At 40.9% G+C, this 14,042-nt stretch overlaps 1 protein-coding gene across 5 annotated transcripts in view; it reads right to left on the bottom strand.

The window, feature by feature from the left end:
- Positions 1–14,042, bottom strand: part of DPYD (dihydropyrimidine dehydrogenase) — a 353,009-nt gene that overhangs the window by 175,503 nt on the left and 163,464 nt on the right. For all 5 annotated transcript variants that reach the window (XM_042030116.1, XM_042030118.1, XM_042030120.1 and 2 more), the window contains 2 exons: positions 11,318–11,487; positions 9,471–9,681 (listed from right to left, as the gene is read on the bottom strand). In XM_042030116.1, the coding sequence (XP_041886050.1) occupies positions 9,471–9,681; positions 11,318–11,487 (381 nt within the window). The remainder of the gene's footprint in view (positions 1–9,470; positions 9,682–11,317; positions 11,488–14,042) is intronic.

Below are 14,042 nucleotides of genomic sequence, written 5' to 3'. Positions count from 1 at the left end.
CATCAATACATACATATATATATATATATATACACACAGCTATGTACGAACAGTGACAGTGACACTCGGCAAGCAGTGGTACACAGGCATTTCACATTACAGGTGGTTTTCACCCAACAATCAGATCTCCCTGTGGTACACAACGTGTTGTTCCATCTTTCTGCATTACCCACCATGTGCAACCAGGTCCCTGAGCAAAGACAACACCACGGACGGGTTTGTCTGTACTCAAGGTGGAATTAACCCAAACAGTCTTTCCTAACAGACCTCTGACATGCACTACTGGGACCTTATCTCCATCTGTTGTATGCAGGGATTCAGATTGGGCTGGACCAGCTCTATTGGTGGAACCTCAGGTGTTAACTAACCAGGTGGCCTTTGCCAGATGCTGCTCCCAATTTTTCAAAGTTCCCCCACCTAGTGCCTTCAGGGTGGTTTTCAACAATCCATTGCACTGTTCCACTTTGCCTGCAGCTGGTGCATGGTAAGGGATGTGGTACACCCACTCAATGCCATGTTCTCTAGCCCAGGTGTTTATAAGGCCGTTCTTGAAATGAGTCCCATTGTCAGATTCACTTCTCTCAGGGGTACCATGTCTCCAAAGGACTTGCTTTTCAAGGCCCAGGATGGTGCTTCGGGCACTAGCATGAGGCACAGGGTAGGTCTCCAGCCATCCTGTGGTGGCTTCTACCATTGTGAGCACATAGCGCTTGCCTTGGCGGGTTTGAGGCAGTGTGATGTAATCAATCTGCCAGGCCTCCCCATACCTGTATTTGGACCACTGCCCACCATACCACAGAGGCTTCACCCGCTTGGCCTGCTTGATCGCAGCGCATGTCTCACAATCATGGATCACCTGGGAGATACTGTCCATGGTTAGATCCACCCCTCGGTCTCGTGTGCCCACTTATAGGTGGCATCTCTGCCTTGATGACCCTGAGGCATCATGGGCCCATCGAGCTAAGAACAACTCTCCTTTATGTTTCCAATCCAAGTCTATCTGTGACACTTCTATCTTTGCAGCCTGATCTACCTGTTTGTTGTTTTGGTGTTCCTCATTAGCCCTACTCTTGGGGACATGGGCATCTACATGGCAGACTTTCACAGCTGGCTTTCTTACTTGGGCAGCGATGTCTTTCCACTCTTCAGCAGCCCAGATTGGTTTTCCCCTACTCTGTCAATTAGCTTTTTCCCATTTTTCCAGCCATACCCACAGAGCATTGGCTTCCATCCATGAATCAGTGTAGAGGTAGAGCTTTGGCCACTTCTCTCTTTCAGCAATGTCCAGGGCTAGTTGAACAGCTTTGAGTTCAGCGAGTTGGCTTGATCCACCTTCTCCTTCAGTAGCTTCTGCAACCCGTCGTGTGGGACTCCATATGGCCGCTTTCCACTTTCATTTCATCCCTACGATGCGACAAAAACCGCCAGTGAAAAGAGCATAGCATGTCTTCTGATGGCAGTTGGTTGTATGGTGAAGCTTCTTCAGCACGTGTCACTTGTTCTTGTTCCTCTTCATCAGTGAGACCAAAGTTTTCACCTTCAGGCCAATTTGTGATTATTTCCAAAATCCCAGGGCGATTCAGTTTTCCGATATGGGTGCGCTGTGTGATGAGAGCAATCCATTTGCTCCATGTGGCATTGGTGGCACGGTGGATAGAGGGAACCCTTGCTTTGAATATCCACCCCAGCACTGGTAGTCAGGGTGCCAGGAGGAGTTGTGCTTCAGTGCCATTACCTCTGAGGCGGCTTGGATTCCTTCACAGGCTGCCAAGATTTCCTTCTCTGTTGGGGTGTAGTTGGCTTCAGACCCTCTGTAGCATCGGCTCCAAAATCCCAGTTGTTGACCTTGAGTCTCACCAGACACCTTCTGCCAAAGGCTCCAGGACAGACCATGGCTCCTGGCTGCAGAGTAGAGCACATTCTTCACTTCGGGTCCTGTCCTGACTGGGCCAAGGGCTACTGCATGAGCGATTTCCTGCTCGATCTGGGCAAAAGCTTGTTGCTGTTCAGGGCCCCAATAGAAATCGTTCTCCTTGCGGGAAACCAGGTAAAGAGGATTCACAATCTGGCTATACTCAGGAATATGCATCCACCAAAAGCCTATGGCACCTAGGAAAGCTTGTGTCTCCTTCTTGTTGGTTGGTGAAGACATTGCTGTGAATTACTGACGACCTCGGTGGGAATCTGATGTCGCCCATCTTGCCACTTTACTCCCAGGAACTGGATCTCTTGAGCAGGTCCCTTGACTTTGCTCTTCTTGATGTCAAAACTGGCTGCCAGGAGAATTTGGATGATTTTCTCTCCTTTCTCAAATACTTCTGTTTCAGTGTTCCCCCACACAATGATATCATCGATGTACTGCAGATGTTCTGGAGCCTCACCTTCTTCCAGTGCAGTCTGGATTAGTCCATGACAAATGGTGGGACTGTGCTTCCACCCCTGGGGCAGTCGGTTCCAGGTGTACTGCACACCCCTCCAGGTGAAAGCAAACTGAGGCCTGCACTCCACTGCCAGAGGAATGGAGAAAAATGTATTAGCAATGTCAATAGTGGCATACCACTTCGCTGCTTTGGACTCCAGCTCGTACTGGAGCTCCAACATGCCCGGCACGGCAGCGCTCAGCGGTGGAGTCACTTCATTCAAGGCACGATAGTCCACAGTCAATCTCCATTCCCCGTCAGACTTGCACACAGGCCAAATGGGACTGTTGAAAGGTGAGTGGGTCTTGCTGATCACCCCTTGGCTCTCTAGCTCATGGATCATCTTGTGGATGCAAATCACAGCATCCCGAGTTGTCCGGTACTGTTGGCGATGCACTGTTGAGGTGGCAGTTGGTACTCTTTGTTCTTCCACCTTCAGAAGGCCCATTGCAGATGGGTTCTCTGATAGTCCAGGCAAAGTGTTCAGTTGCTTAATGCCCTCTATCTCCACAGCAGCTATTCCAAAAGCCCACTTGAGTCCCTTTGGGTCTCTGAAATACCCGTTTCGGAGGAAGTCTATGCCCAAAATGCATGGGGCCTCTGGGCCAGTCCCAATGAGATGCTTCTTCCACTCATTTCCAGTCAGGCTCACCTCAGCTTCCACCAAGGTCAAATCTTGTGATCCACCTGTTGCACCAGCAATAGAAACAGATTCTACACCCACGTGTTGCTATGGGATTATTGTACACTGCGCACCAGTGTCAACCAAGGCATCCCATTTTTGTGGTTCTGATGTACCAGGCCGACGAATCCACAGAGTCAAAAAAACACGGTTCTCCCTGACCTCTACCTGGCTAGAGGCAGGGCCCCTCTATGCCTAGTTATCCTTCTTTCCCTGGGCCTGCATCTTAGAGGTTCCTTCATGGGAATCGGACATGTCATCACCTTTTCCATAATTTCCGGCAGTTTGGCTACAGGCAACTGGAGCTACTTCCTTTTTGGTAGAACTTCCTTTCTGAGACTTGTGCTCCTTCAATTCACACACTTGTGCTGCCAAAGCAGAAGTAGATTGTCCACCCCACTTCCTCAGGTTTTCCCCACTGTCACACAGCAAATCCCACAGCTCACTTCGTGGAACGTACTTTCTCTCTTGGGAACGTCCGCATTTGGTATCGGAATCTCTGATCTGTACCACTGAGATTTGGAGAAGGCCCTCTTTGATCTCCTTCTTAATCTCCTGGAGACTCTTCTCCATCTTATCTTCCATTTTCTGCACACGTGTTTCCACAGCTGCGATTTTTGCATGTGTTGGGCCATGTACAGAGTCTGCATATGCTTGGAGCTTCACTGCCATATCCTGCACGGTCTCATTCGCACCGTAGTCCGGTTTCATTATTGCTAAAGCAGAAGCGTATTCTTGTGGCCCAAGTCATATGAGTTTTCGCCACATGAATGGATTAACTCTGACCCGGTCTGGACTCCTCAATCCTGGGTCATCTGTGAAGACAATCTCTACCACCCCTAGTTCTCTCAGGCGCTGGATCCCTTGTTCTGTGGTCTTCCACGGGGTTTGCTGCATGTAGAGATCATCTCCGCACGTTTATGTTTCAATCATGCCTGTCAAAACCCATCTCCAGACACTGGCAGAGTCAGCCCCCCCCTTATCATCGCTTGGTCAATAACTGGATCACGTGACAGGGATCCCAAATGCCTTGCTTCAGCACCGTCCAGCATCACATCATCACCTGCCGCATCCCAAATACGGACCATCCAACTTATTATGGATTCATCAGACCTTCGGGTGTAGTCCTTTCTTAGGCTGTGAAGGTCCTTTATGGACATGGACTCAGTAATGGTTTCTGTGCCTGAGTCAGTTGGTGGTTTTGAGGTTCCTTCCTCTGCATTATCCTCATCTTTCACTGGGCGATCAATTTTGGTTGTGTGTTTTCTCCTCGTGACAGGAGCCACTGTCAATGGCTTAGACTCTCCATCTGGTTTGGGCTTGCTGTCTGGTGTGGCTGCAGTCTGAGTGACTGGGGTGTCTGCAGGCTTTGCTGATTTATCTTCCTGCCTCTCTACCATTACCTGCTGCAGTGTGCGATAGGCATATGCCAAAGCCCAACATATTGCAAGGAGCTTGTTCTCATTAGAATTGTCATTGTATTTCTCTTTCAGATATTTCACCACCTCAGCTGGTTTCTGAACTTGTTCAAGGGGGAAAGTGTGAAACACAGTGTGGAACTGCTGCACCCAAACTCCTTCAATAAATCTATTTGTGGAGAAAAATCCTATTCCAAATCACTCAGCAGGAAAACTCCTACCTATTTCAATATGAATCTTTTGAATGTATATAAATTTCAGTTTTACATAAAAATTATTTTTACAAATCTGGTGACTTAAAGCCTGTTGGTGTGAGGCAGATGCTGTGCTACCAGGGAGATGCCAGGGCATTCCCAGCTGGGGTATCACAGCCTCTCTTCCTCCCCTTTACTCTCATTAGATAGTCAAGGCTTCAGTGCTCTGCAGTCAAAGCTACCCAGTGGTCTGAGCAGGCTGTACAAAGAAACTCAACACTCCTTCCAAGTTCTGGAACTCCTGGTTTCTGTGCCATTTGAAGTTCTATAACTAAACTAAAATCTTTTTCACTTATGAGGTCAGAGCTCTGCAAACCTTTTTTCCTTTGTTCCCTAGAAAATGCTTCTCAAACTGTAGAAATAAAAATTAAGTAGGAGTGGGTTAAAGAATAAAATTGTAAACAACTTGGGAAAAGTTATCTTTACTGTATGTTGAACTATTCTAGGGGAGCAGTAAGCTGCTGCAGTTTCCAAGCAAGATGACAGTTGTACTAAAAGTAAAAGCAAAATATCTGAAAGTTGTGACTGATTCCTGGAATTAAGAAATAAAGTTTTGCTCTTCAGTCACGATGCAAGAGCTAGCTACTACCAACATTTTCATAAATCATATTTTGGTTCACAAATAACTTACTATTTCTGGGGTTTTTTTACAAAGGCGGTACTTGGAGTTTTCTTGGATATTTTTGCATTTCTCTTTTTTGCCTCTCCAGGAAAATAAAATAGACATTATCATGCTAAGATTCAGTGTTCTGGTTACATGGGAATTCTTCCTCTTTACTGCTGCCTGATAAACAGAGCATCAAACTAAACTTAGGTTGCCAGTTCCCTATTCTGGCTTACTCCCTTGTTCTGCAATGAATTTTGTAGTGCATTTTGAGCGCTATTTTCCATACTTTCTCCACGGTTCTCCTTGGAAATTCATGAAAATAAATCAGAACAAGGGCATTTGTTCCAAAATTTTGCAGTCCATTATTTATTTACCACATTATTGATTTACCACGTGAGGTTCTAGAAAACCTTCCAAAACCCCTAAAAACAGGGTTTTAAAAACAACACCAAAAAAATTTTCCAAAATTCTCAGTCAATCAATGCCACTATCACAGTGGTTAATGAATGTCTCAAAAAAATCGTTCCCTTTGCTAATCAGAAGGAAATAGATTAGAAAAGGGTTATTCAAAGTTCAGACTTTAAAACCAAGTGGATTGGTGTTAAGTAGGATGTAGAGGCTGAAAACAGTGTGAGGGAGTACACAGAACTGCAATTGTATATGTTGAGTTGCAATTTGGAATGGTGACAGAAGGTATTTCAGTAATTCACTAATACATTTTAGGTCTTAAAAATAACAAACCGCAAAAAAGCAGGAACCGGAGGAAAAGTACAAAATTCCTCTCACAGCTCTTTAATTTTGTGGGTCAGTTATGATGGCTTGAAGGCTCTGGTAAGCTTTGCAGTTAAAATAAAGCAGCTTGTACTTGCAAAAAAATTTTTTTCAAGAAGCAAAACATTTTTCTTATTCCATCTGCAGTAGTTGGATTTGAACAATTTGTTGGGCTGTTCTACTGGTTTTAGTAAAATGGTAACCTTCTTAAAACAGTCTAGAAGGCACCTTCCCTGTTTCATCTATAAGCAACTTCAGGAGCATAAAATGAACCTAGGAGTCAGTTTTTTTAAGTGATGCATTTATATGATTACCAATGGGAGGATGAATAACCACTAGAACTGCTGCTTAAAAACACAATCGACATTTATTTTAAAGAAACAAAAATGACTAAATACCTATTGTGAATGCATGGAATCTCATTTGCAGATTTAATAGTTACCATGTAAAAATAGGAAACATCTTGTTGAGGATAATAGACTAGATAAAACTTTCTAACCTTTGAGCTATTTCTGCTCAGTCACCCACACACTTATGGCTCCTCATAAAACTTTCAAACATGAGCATCAAAGCTGCCCTGAACACTTTGTTGAACTGGGGCTAAGTCTAATTTTAATCGCTTTCGTTTTGACAGTATTTTCTTTATTCTTGTATCAGTAGAACCAGCATTCATAGGACATAACCTGCTGTCTTAGCCCATACCAATACTGCATCTGCAGTTCCCCGAGGTGCCTTACGAATTAGGTCAATTAATAGAGCTCTTTGCATGAGCAGCAATTAACATGTTTATTCAACCTGCACCTGAGTCACCCAGTCACAGAATAATTGAGACTAGAAGGGCCCTCTGGAGGTTGCCTAGTCCATTCCATTCAAAGTTAGATCAAGATCCAAGTCAAATCAGTTTGCTCATGGCATTGTCCAGATTTGAATACCTCCAGTATTTTCATCTCCATTTTTTGATGGAGAATACCTGAATATTTTCATCTCTTGAACACAGAATTGTGCTTCATTTAGAAAAAACAATGAACCACACAGACAAAAAACCACAACAAAGCACTAAGAAGACAAGATGTTTTGGTGTTGTGTTTTTTTCTTTTTCATTTCTTTTTGTTACATACACTGAGGTAGTCTGGAGTTTTGGTTGTAATCCAGCTCAATGGTGAAAAGAAAATCTGACTTCCATTAAGACAGCTTAAAAAAAAAAAAAAAAAGACTTAAAAGCAACTGAAATGGTATGGTCAAAATAAGCACTTTATGCACTCAAGTCTTAGTTTCTTTTCACTTTCACAACATCCAAAACAAATGACTTGCATTTTTCCTTTTTGATTGCTTTTCTAACAGCAGTTTCACCCAATATACAGCGTGAAACTGAGCTGTTTTGCTCACCCCCAAAGTAAATTACTCTCTTCTCTCATGATCAGCTCACTGCATGACTTTGTTCCCCTCCCATTTTATGTTCCTATTTAAAAACCTCTCAACAATTAATTTAGACTTTGAATGCACCCTAGGAAATACAAGACCGGCACAGTATTATGGCTAAGCAACACAGTAAGTTCAGTCTTTTAACTGAGGTAATTTTTAATGTGGGAGAAAACAGAATCACTCCTGTATCATAGGGTCTATGAATCACAAAAAAATACACTGATTGCATAGGTTAATATTGATTTACCACATGAGGGTCTAGAAAACCTTCCAAAACCCTTAAACACAGGGTTTTAAAAACAACACCAAAAAAATTTTCCAAAATTCTCAGTCAATCAATGCCACTATCACAGTAGTTAATGAATCTCTTAAAAAAATCTTAAATCATCTTCTCCTTGCTTCCTGGAAATTAGACTGGGCCCTGAAGTATGACCCACACAAATGCCAGAATCTTTCCACAGCAATACAGCTCCAAGAGGAATGGCAGTCTGTTCTCTCAAAGAAACACAGCCTGTACCTCCTGTGCCCTGTAGAGCAGGAGGTACTGGCAGGGCAGGAGGCAGCCCTGAGTAATCAGCACCGTACGTAGCTGGGTGCAGCTGCTATCTAGAAACAGCCTAGGATGCAGGAAACTATCCCAAAGCAATAGTAGCACACACAAGATAGGACTGCTCCTGGAATTCAATTCACATGTTCCTCAAAATACCAGGCTGATCCTTGTTTTTACCGTAGGAGAGGGTTTAGACTCTTCTCATTGGTTGCATGATGGTTTACCATTCTATACAGCTGGATGTGGAGCAGGGAGTGCTGAGTACATCATTCAGGTTTAGAGCAGGCTTAGATCACTTTAGATTTACCTTTTTCCTTGACTGCAAAGATTCACAAAAGCACATTATGCTAGGAAATTTTGAATACCAAATTTTCTCGTCTTGCACAATCTGATGCACTTGCCAAGTCCTCTGTCAGAGCATTTATACCCAATGGACCATGACAACATGTCATGGGTTAATTGGCTGGCATGACCATGCCCTGGAGAGGCAGGCACATTGATTACTAAGGCTTTCAGAACCTGCTAACCTACATGACCGTCTCCAAGCTGAAGATCTATTCATTTTATCAATGTGTCTTCTGCTGAGTCAGTGTTTTTAACTTTTGAGGCACATTCAATGTATTTGCCTGAACTCTAAGTCTAACCTAGTGTTAGAAGAGAACATTCTATAAATCTTGCTCAGTTCCCATGTTCTTAGCTGCATTGCATGTTCAACTCCCTGCTAAATGCAGACAATTCGTCCAATCTCTGAAATGTCATCAATGTGCCAATTTCTGCATCTTTAATACAGAATTAAGTAATTGCTAATTTTTAAGACTAAACCTTGTAAAGTGCAACTAAGAAATATTGTCTAAGAGAGAAGTCACAGTTTTCTCGTATATGCACAAGAAATAAGTAATACCCAGACCAGCTGAACCAGAATAATGCATGTTTCAATTCCTGTTTAATTTGTTAGATTAAAAAAAAAAAAAAAAAAGAGATCGCAGCAATCAGATCAGTTCAGCTTAAAGATGTAATATAATGAGTTTCTCTAGAGTTAATTAATGAGACCAGAAGAAATTCCCAAGAGTTTCTCTGAGATCCCACTTGCATTGAGAAGAAAAATATATGCTGGAACTGTACTTCTATGCTGAGTTCCAGCTCTACACAGCAATATGCAGAGAACTGCCTAGTTACCAGACCCTCAAGTTTTTTTCTAAAAGGTGTACCTGAAGGACAAATTCCCGTAAGAGGACCAGCAGTCACAAGCAGCGTAACCTCCACAAGAGCCATTTCACAAAACTGTCGAAGGACAGGACATGGCTGCAGCTAAAATAACAATCAGGATTTGCATTAGTTAGGGTTACCTTTATTGTCACTCAAAATGGAGCCAAAGGCACTGATCACCACATCGGCTTTCAGATGGACAACCTGATCCTCATCTTCTCTCCAGTTTCCATCACTGTCTTGTTCAGTTCGAACAAATTCCATAGCAACAATTTGTCCACCTTTAAGAACAACTTTCCGAGGAGAGAGGAAAGGCAGAAATTCACACTTCTCTTCTTTTGCAAGTTCCATCTGTAGAGTAGAAGCAATAAAATATATAACTTTAACTATGCTGTGTTTTCATAAAGAAAAACCCCAAACAAACCAACCAGAAAACATTTTTTGACTGAAGAGGCTACCATGGATTCTTCTATGGTAGAAATCAGCAGTGTCCAGTATGCACACAGTCAACTTACTGCCAAGCTTCAGAGCCTCTCATGCTATTAAATCAAGCAGGGTCAGTAGGTAAATTTTCAAGGCAAATATTTCTCCAATCTATTTTCTTATTGTTCCATTACTTTGCATATGTTTAACTCCTTTGAGGGCAAAAGACTTCACTTATGTAATTATCTGTGTGTTTTAAGAAATGGCATAGTATTAACTTAGTCCATGCCCAGATTTGTGTTTACTATGATTTTAAGATTTTTTAAAAAGCAACAGTTTTCTGAGTGACAATCCAGACTTAAGATCTTCTGAATCTCTGCTGTGGTAAAACTGCTTAAGTCAATTGCCTTCACAATATGACTGTCTCTATTTTACGCCAGAACTTTTTTGAATGTGTAATATCCCACCCGACATGATTCTAGCATGGCTATTACTATATGAATCTGCTTTTATTTTACTGTTTTCAAGGCCCACTGCATGACTGGATGAGTACCAACATTGACAACTTTTAGAAATTTACCCAGGCTTCTACCAAAGATTTTGGTTCAGAGTGACAACTGATTATAGTAAGAATCTGAATAGCACATGAGTCTGTGCAATGTCTTCCATAATCCCACTGTGCCTAGAACTCTTGACTGAAGTGCAACAGAAGTAAATCATGCACCAAGAAATCCTCTGTTACTTTCTTTGCAGCTCCATTCCCCCTCGGGAAGATCTAAGGTGCCCACCTTCTTGAAACAGATGACCAACTACCATAAATCTTGTGATAAAGATGCATTAGATGGCCTGCTATCCTCAAGTATATAAAAGCATAATGTACCAAATAAATGAAAACAGAAAAAGACCACCAAAATAAGAAAATATAATCCAAAAAAAACCTCCTGTAGTACATATAAATTGAGGAAGGAGAATCAGTTTCAAAATGTCCAGATGACCTGATAAATGCCGAAGTCCAAAGCCAAACTAAACATTAGACTAGATGCTGAAATATGTGATGAATATCATTGCTTCACTGTCACTGGCAGTGATTCAAAGCCAAAATCACAGTAAGTAATTTTTTTACCAGAAAGAAAGGAAAGGAAAGAAAGAAAACCTTTTATAGGCTCAAAAGGCAATATCAGAATCACTGAGATTGCTTAAACAACAGCCTGAAGGTATCATTCCAGGATCTAACCATGATCTGAAAAATTATCTGCAATCCTCTAGTGGCTGTTTGATTCCAAGATTAAAAATTTTAGCTCATTTTCTAATTTACAAGAAATTCTACCCCCTGCTTGCAAATGCACCTCTCTGACTTGTCAGGAAACAGATACAACAGTGGAAAATTATTTAAATAAAGAGTACACAAAGTGAGCCTCAGATCTTTAATAAACATTCATGCATTTTAGGAGCATTCTTATAAACACAACCTTTAGGAGATATCTGTTAACTATCTATAGTACTCTTTCAGGTCACATAGAAATAACCAAAATGCCTTCTTAGAAATGCTGCTATTCCATTTTACCTCTTCTGGGACAGCCCTGATATGAGTGAATCCCTTCCTGAAGACCACAAACACACGACGAGCTCCGCAGCGCAGAGCAGATGTTGCACAGTCAAAAGCAGTGTCTCCTGCCCCAAGTACAATCACAGTTCCATGTATTGATGGCAACGGAGAGTGACAGGCACACATCCCTGAAAGATAAAAGGAAAACCCCATTTTCGAGTAGAGAAACCATTTCTGCATGACAGCTCAAAAGGTACTTGTACTCAAAGCAGTGTAAAATTGCATCTTACAGTTTCCAAGCATGGAGTGTCACTATCAAATTATTCTGCTCCACTGAAAGACAGTTTTATTCCTCCTTTTAAGATATGCTCATATACATAATTTCATAGTCAGTACTCTAAGCAGCTGCATCTTTTATTGAGGAAGAATTCAAATGACAAGCTTTTTTTTAGGATTGTGGGTCCTGTCAGGTCGAAACTAGAATTGTGAGATCTTTTTATTCAAAAACTAAGTTTCTCTCTCATCAGATTCATTATCCTCCCAGTTAAAAAAAAACCAAAACCAAAACAAACAAAAAAAGATGACCAGTTGTTGATAGTTCTGTGTAATAGTGTACCAACATCAGTCCTCTCAGTCAGATTTCTATAAAGCACTGACACTGTTCTGGCTGTGACATGATTCTCAAAGGCTATTCAGCAGCTGAACATGAAGAGAAAGAATATTGTTACAGTAATTCCTAGTTCTTCCATTGGAAGAAAATGTTTAACCTACAGTAGCTTTCTACAAATCATTTGTAAAAAGTTACATGGAGAAAATGACAACATTATGTGTTTATCATCTACAGCTTGTATTTGATGATTCAATTAAACTAGAAATACTTAAGTTAAACTGAACTGTATCTGTTCCTTGGATGAGACTGCACTTTATCACATGTTTAAGTACAACTAACTGTTGATTAGGCAAATGGTTGCAACTTGAAAAAGAATGACATAAATAATACAAAGCTATATTCTCAACGAGCCCAGGACTGTTCCAGTCAGGAGGCACTAAGCTGGCCATTTACCTACTGGACTTTAACTCAAGTATCCTGCTACAGCAGATTTTCACATGTAATTGTGGAACACAAGTATTATTGAAGTAAACAATGCTTTTAATTTAGACATACAAGCAGAGTGAAAAACAATACCTATTCTCTCTCCATTTGAAAAATGGTTAATGTATGAAAAATGCTATAATTTTCCCTCCCTATGTATATGGTGTTTATTTAATAGGATTCTTAGTCTAAAATTCTCTCTAAACTTTTCTCATTTATTTTTAATGAACTTAGTACTTCATACAAATTGAGCAGTGGAAAAAACACAAGGGAAGCAGGGGAATGGCAGCTCAGAGTGCCATTAGAGTAAGAGTCTAGAAGGGATCAGTCAGAGCAGCCCTCCTTGCTCTTGGGAACACACTCCCAAGGTAAATTCACATCTATGTATCTGCAAGGAGAACCCCTTTTGGAGGAAAGTATATTAACAAGTGGCATTCAGAATTAATAAGCAGGCAGAATATGTATTTTACCATGAACAAGTCTATTATGTCTATTATTTAGATAACTGTCATAGTGAAAAAAGGAGGATAGAGTAGGATGTAGTATGTGTATATTTTATTTTAAAACTCCATGGCTTAGAGAGCAAAAGGTGGCTATAGCTACAGACAGACACTAGGAAAATTAAGTAAAAGAGACCATGTTAATTAACAGACAACACCAAAGAGCTATCTATTACTGTCAATCAGAAAAGGTTAGTTCTTCCAAGTTCATCCTTTTTCCCATTGTAGATTTAATATAAAAAAACCCATATCATCACATATGCTAGCAAATCAAGAGTGCTACTTTGCACTATTTTGAAAGATGTGGATCACATATAGATCGTCATGCAGACAGGTGACCTACAATACACAAGTGCTACATTGCTACATTCTGCTCCACAGAATTCTACAAAGTATTTTTAGTCAAATTGTTTCGAGAGAATTGTTTTGCAGAATTTACTTTTCCTTTGTTAATCTATGAATGTGTTGCACTGCATATTCTCAATCTGTTTTATTTTTAAACATCTCTGTCTTCAAAAAGAAAACGCAAAACTCACCCTTTTCTCCGAAATCATTTAAGATTAGTTTGAGCTTAAGAAAACAGACAGAAACAAGCATTTGTTGAAAACAGCAGAGAGATGGGACAGATGGGATGCAGAATTTCACTTCTGAAATATTTTGCATTAAATGGAGTAATAAACTTTACTTTTATAAGCGGAATAATCTGCTACAGAATATATATTCCTCAAAAGTGTTTAAGAAAAATCTACTAAATAAGTGGGAAATCCTATATGATGCTAAAAGAAATTTTTGAATGCTCAAATGAAAATCAGTTTGTAGATAAAACAAGTTATATGAAGTCATACGTAAAATACCACATTCTGTCCTAAGTAAAAAGAAAAACTGTACATTAATTTCTCTTTTGCCTGAGAAATCTAGACCATGAAGAAATGTGGCATAGAAACCACATATTTGGGGCTTATGAGTTCATATTCAGGGACACTGAAAGCAGCTGCACTCCTTGGGGAGCAAATGCAGCCATCTCTGTGCTCAAAGAAAGATGTAAAACCATAAAACAAGACTGCATTTGGAGCAGTGAACTGAGCACCTTCTTATTAACTCTTGTCCTACTCCTGTTGTCCTGAGTCTTAGACTGTAAATTCATTGGGTA

Source organism: Corvus kubaryi, unplaced genomic scaffold, assembly GCF_017639235.1.
Source record: "Corvus kubaryi isolate FWS band 111438036 unplaced genomic scaffold, C.kubaryi_AGA036_p1.0 37334, whole genome shotgun sequence".
Classification (NCBI taxonomy): Eukaryota; Metazoa; Chordata; class Aves; order Passeriformes; family Corvidae; genus Corvus; species Corvus kubaryi.
The sequence above is the reverse complement of the archived record's forward strand: the minus strand, read 5'-3'. Positions and strand labels throughout refer to the sequence as shown.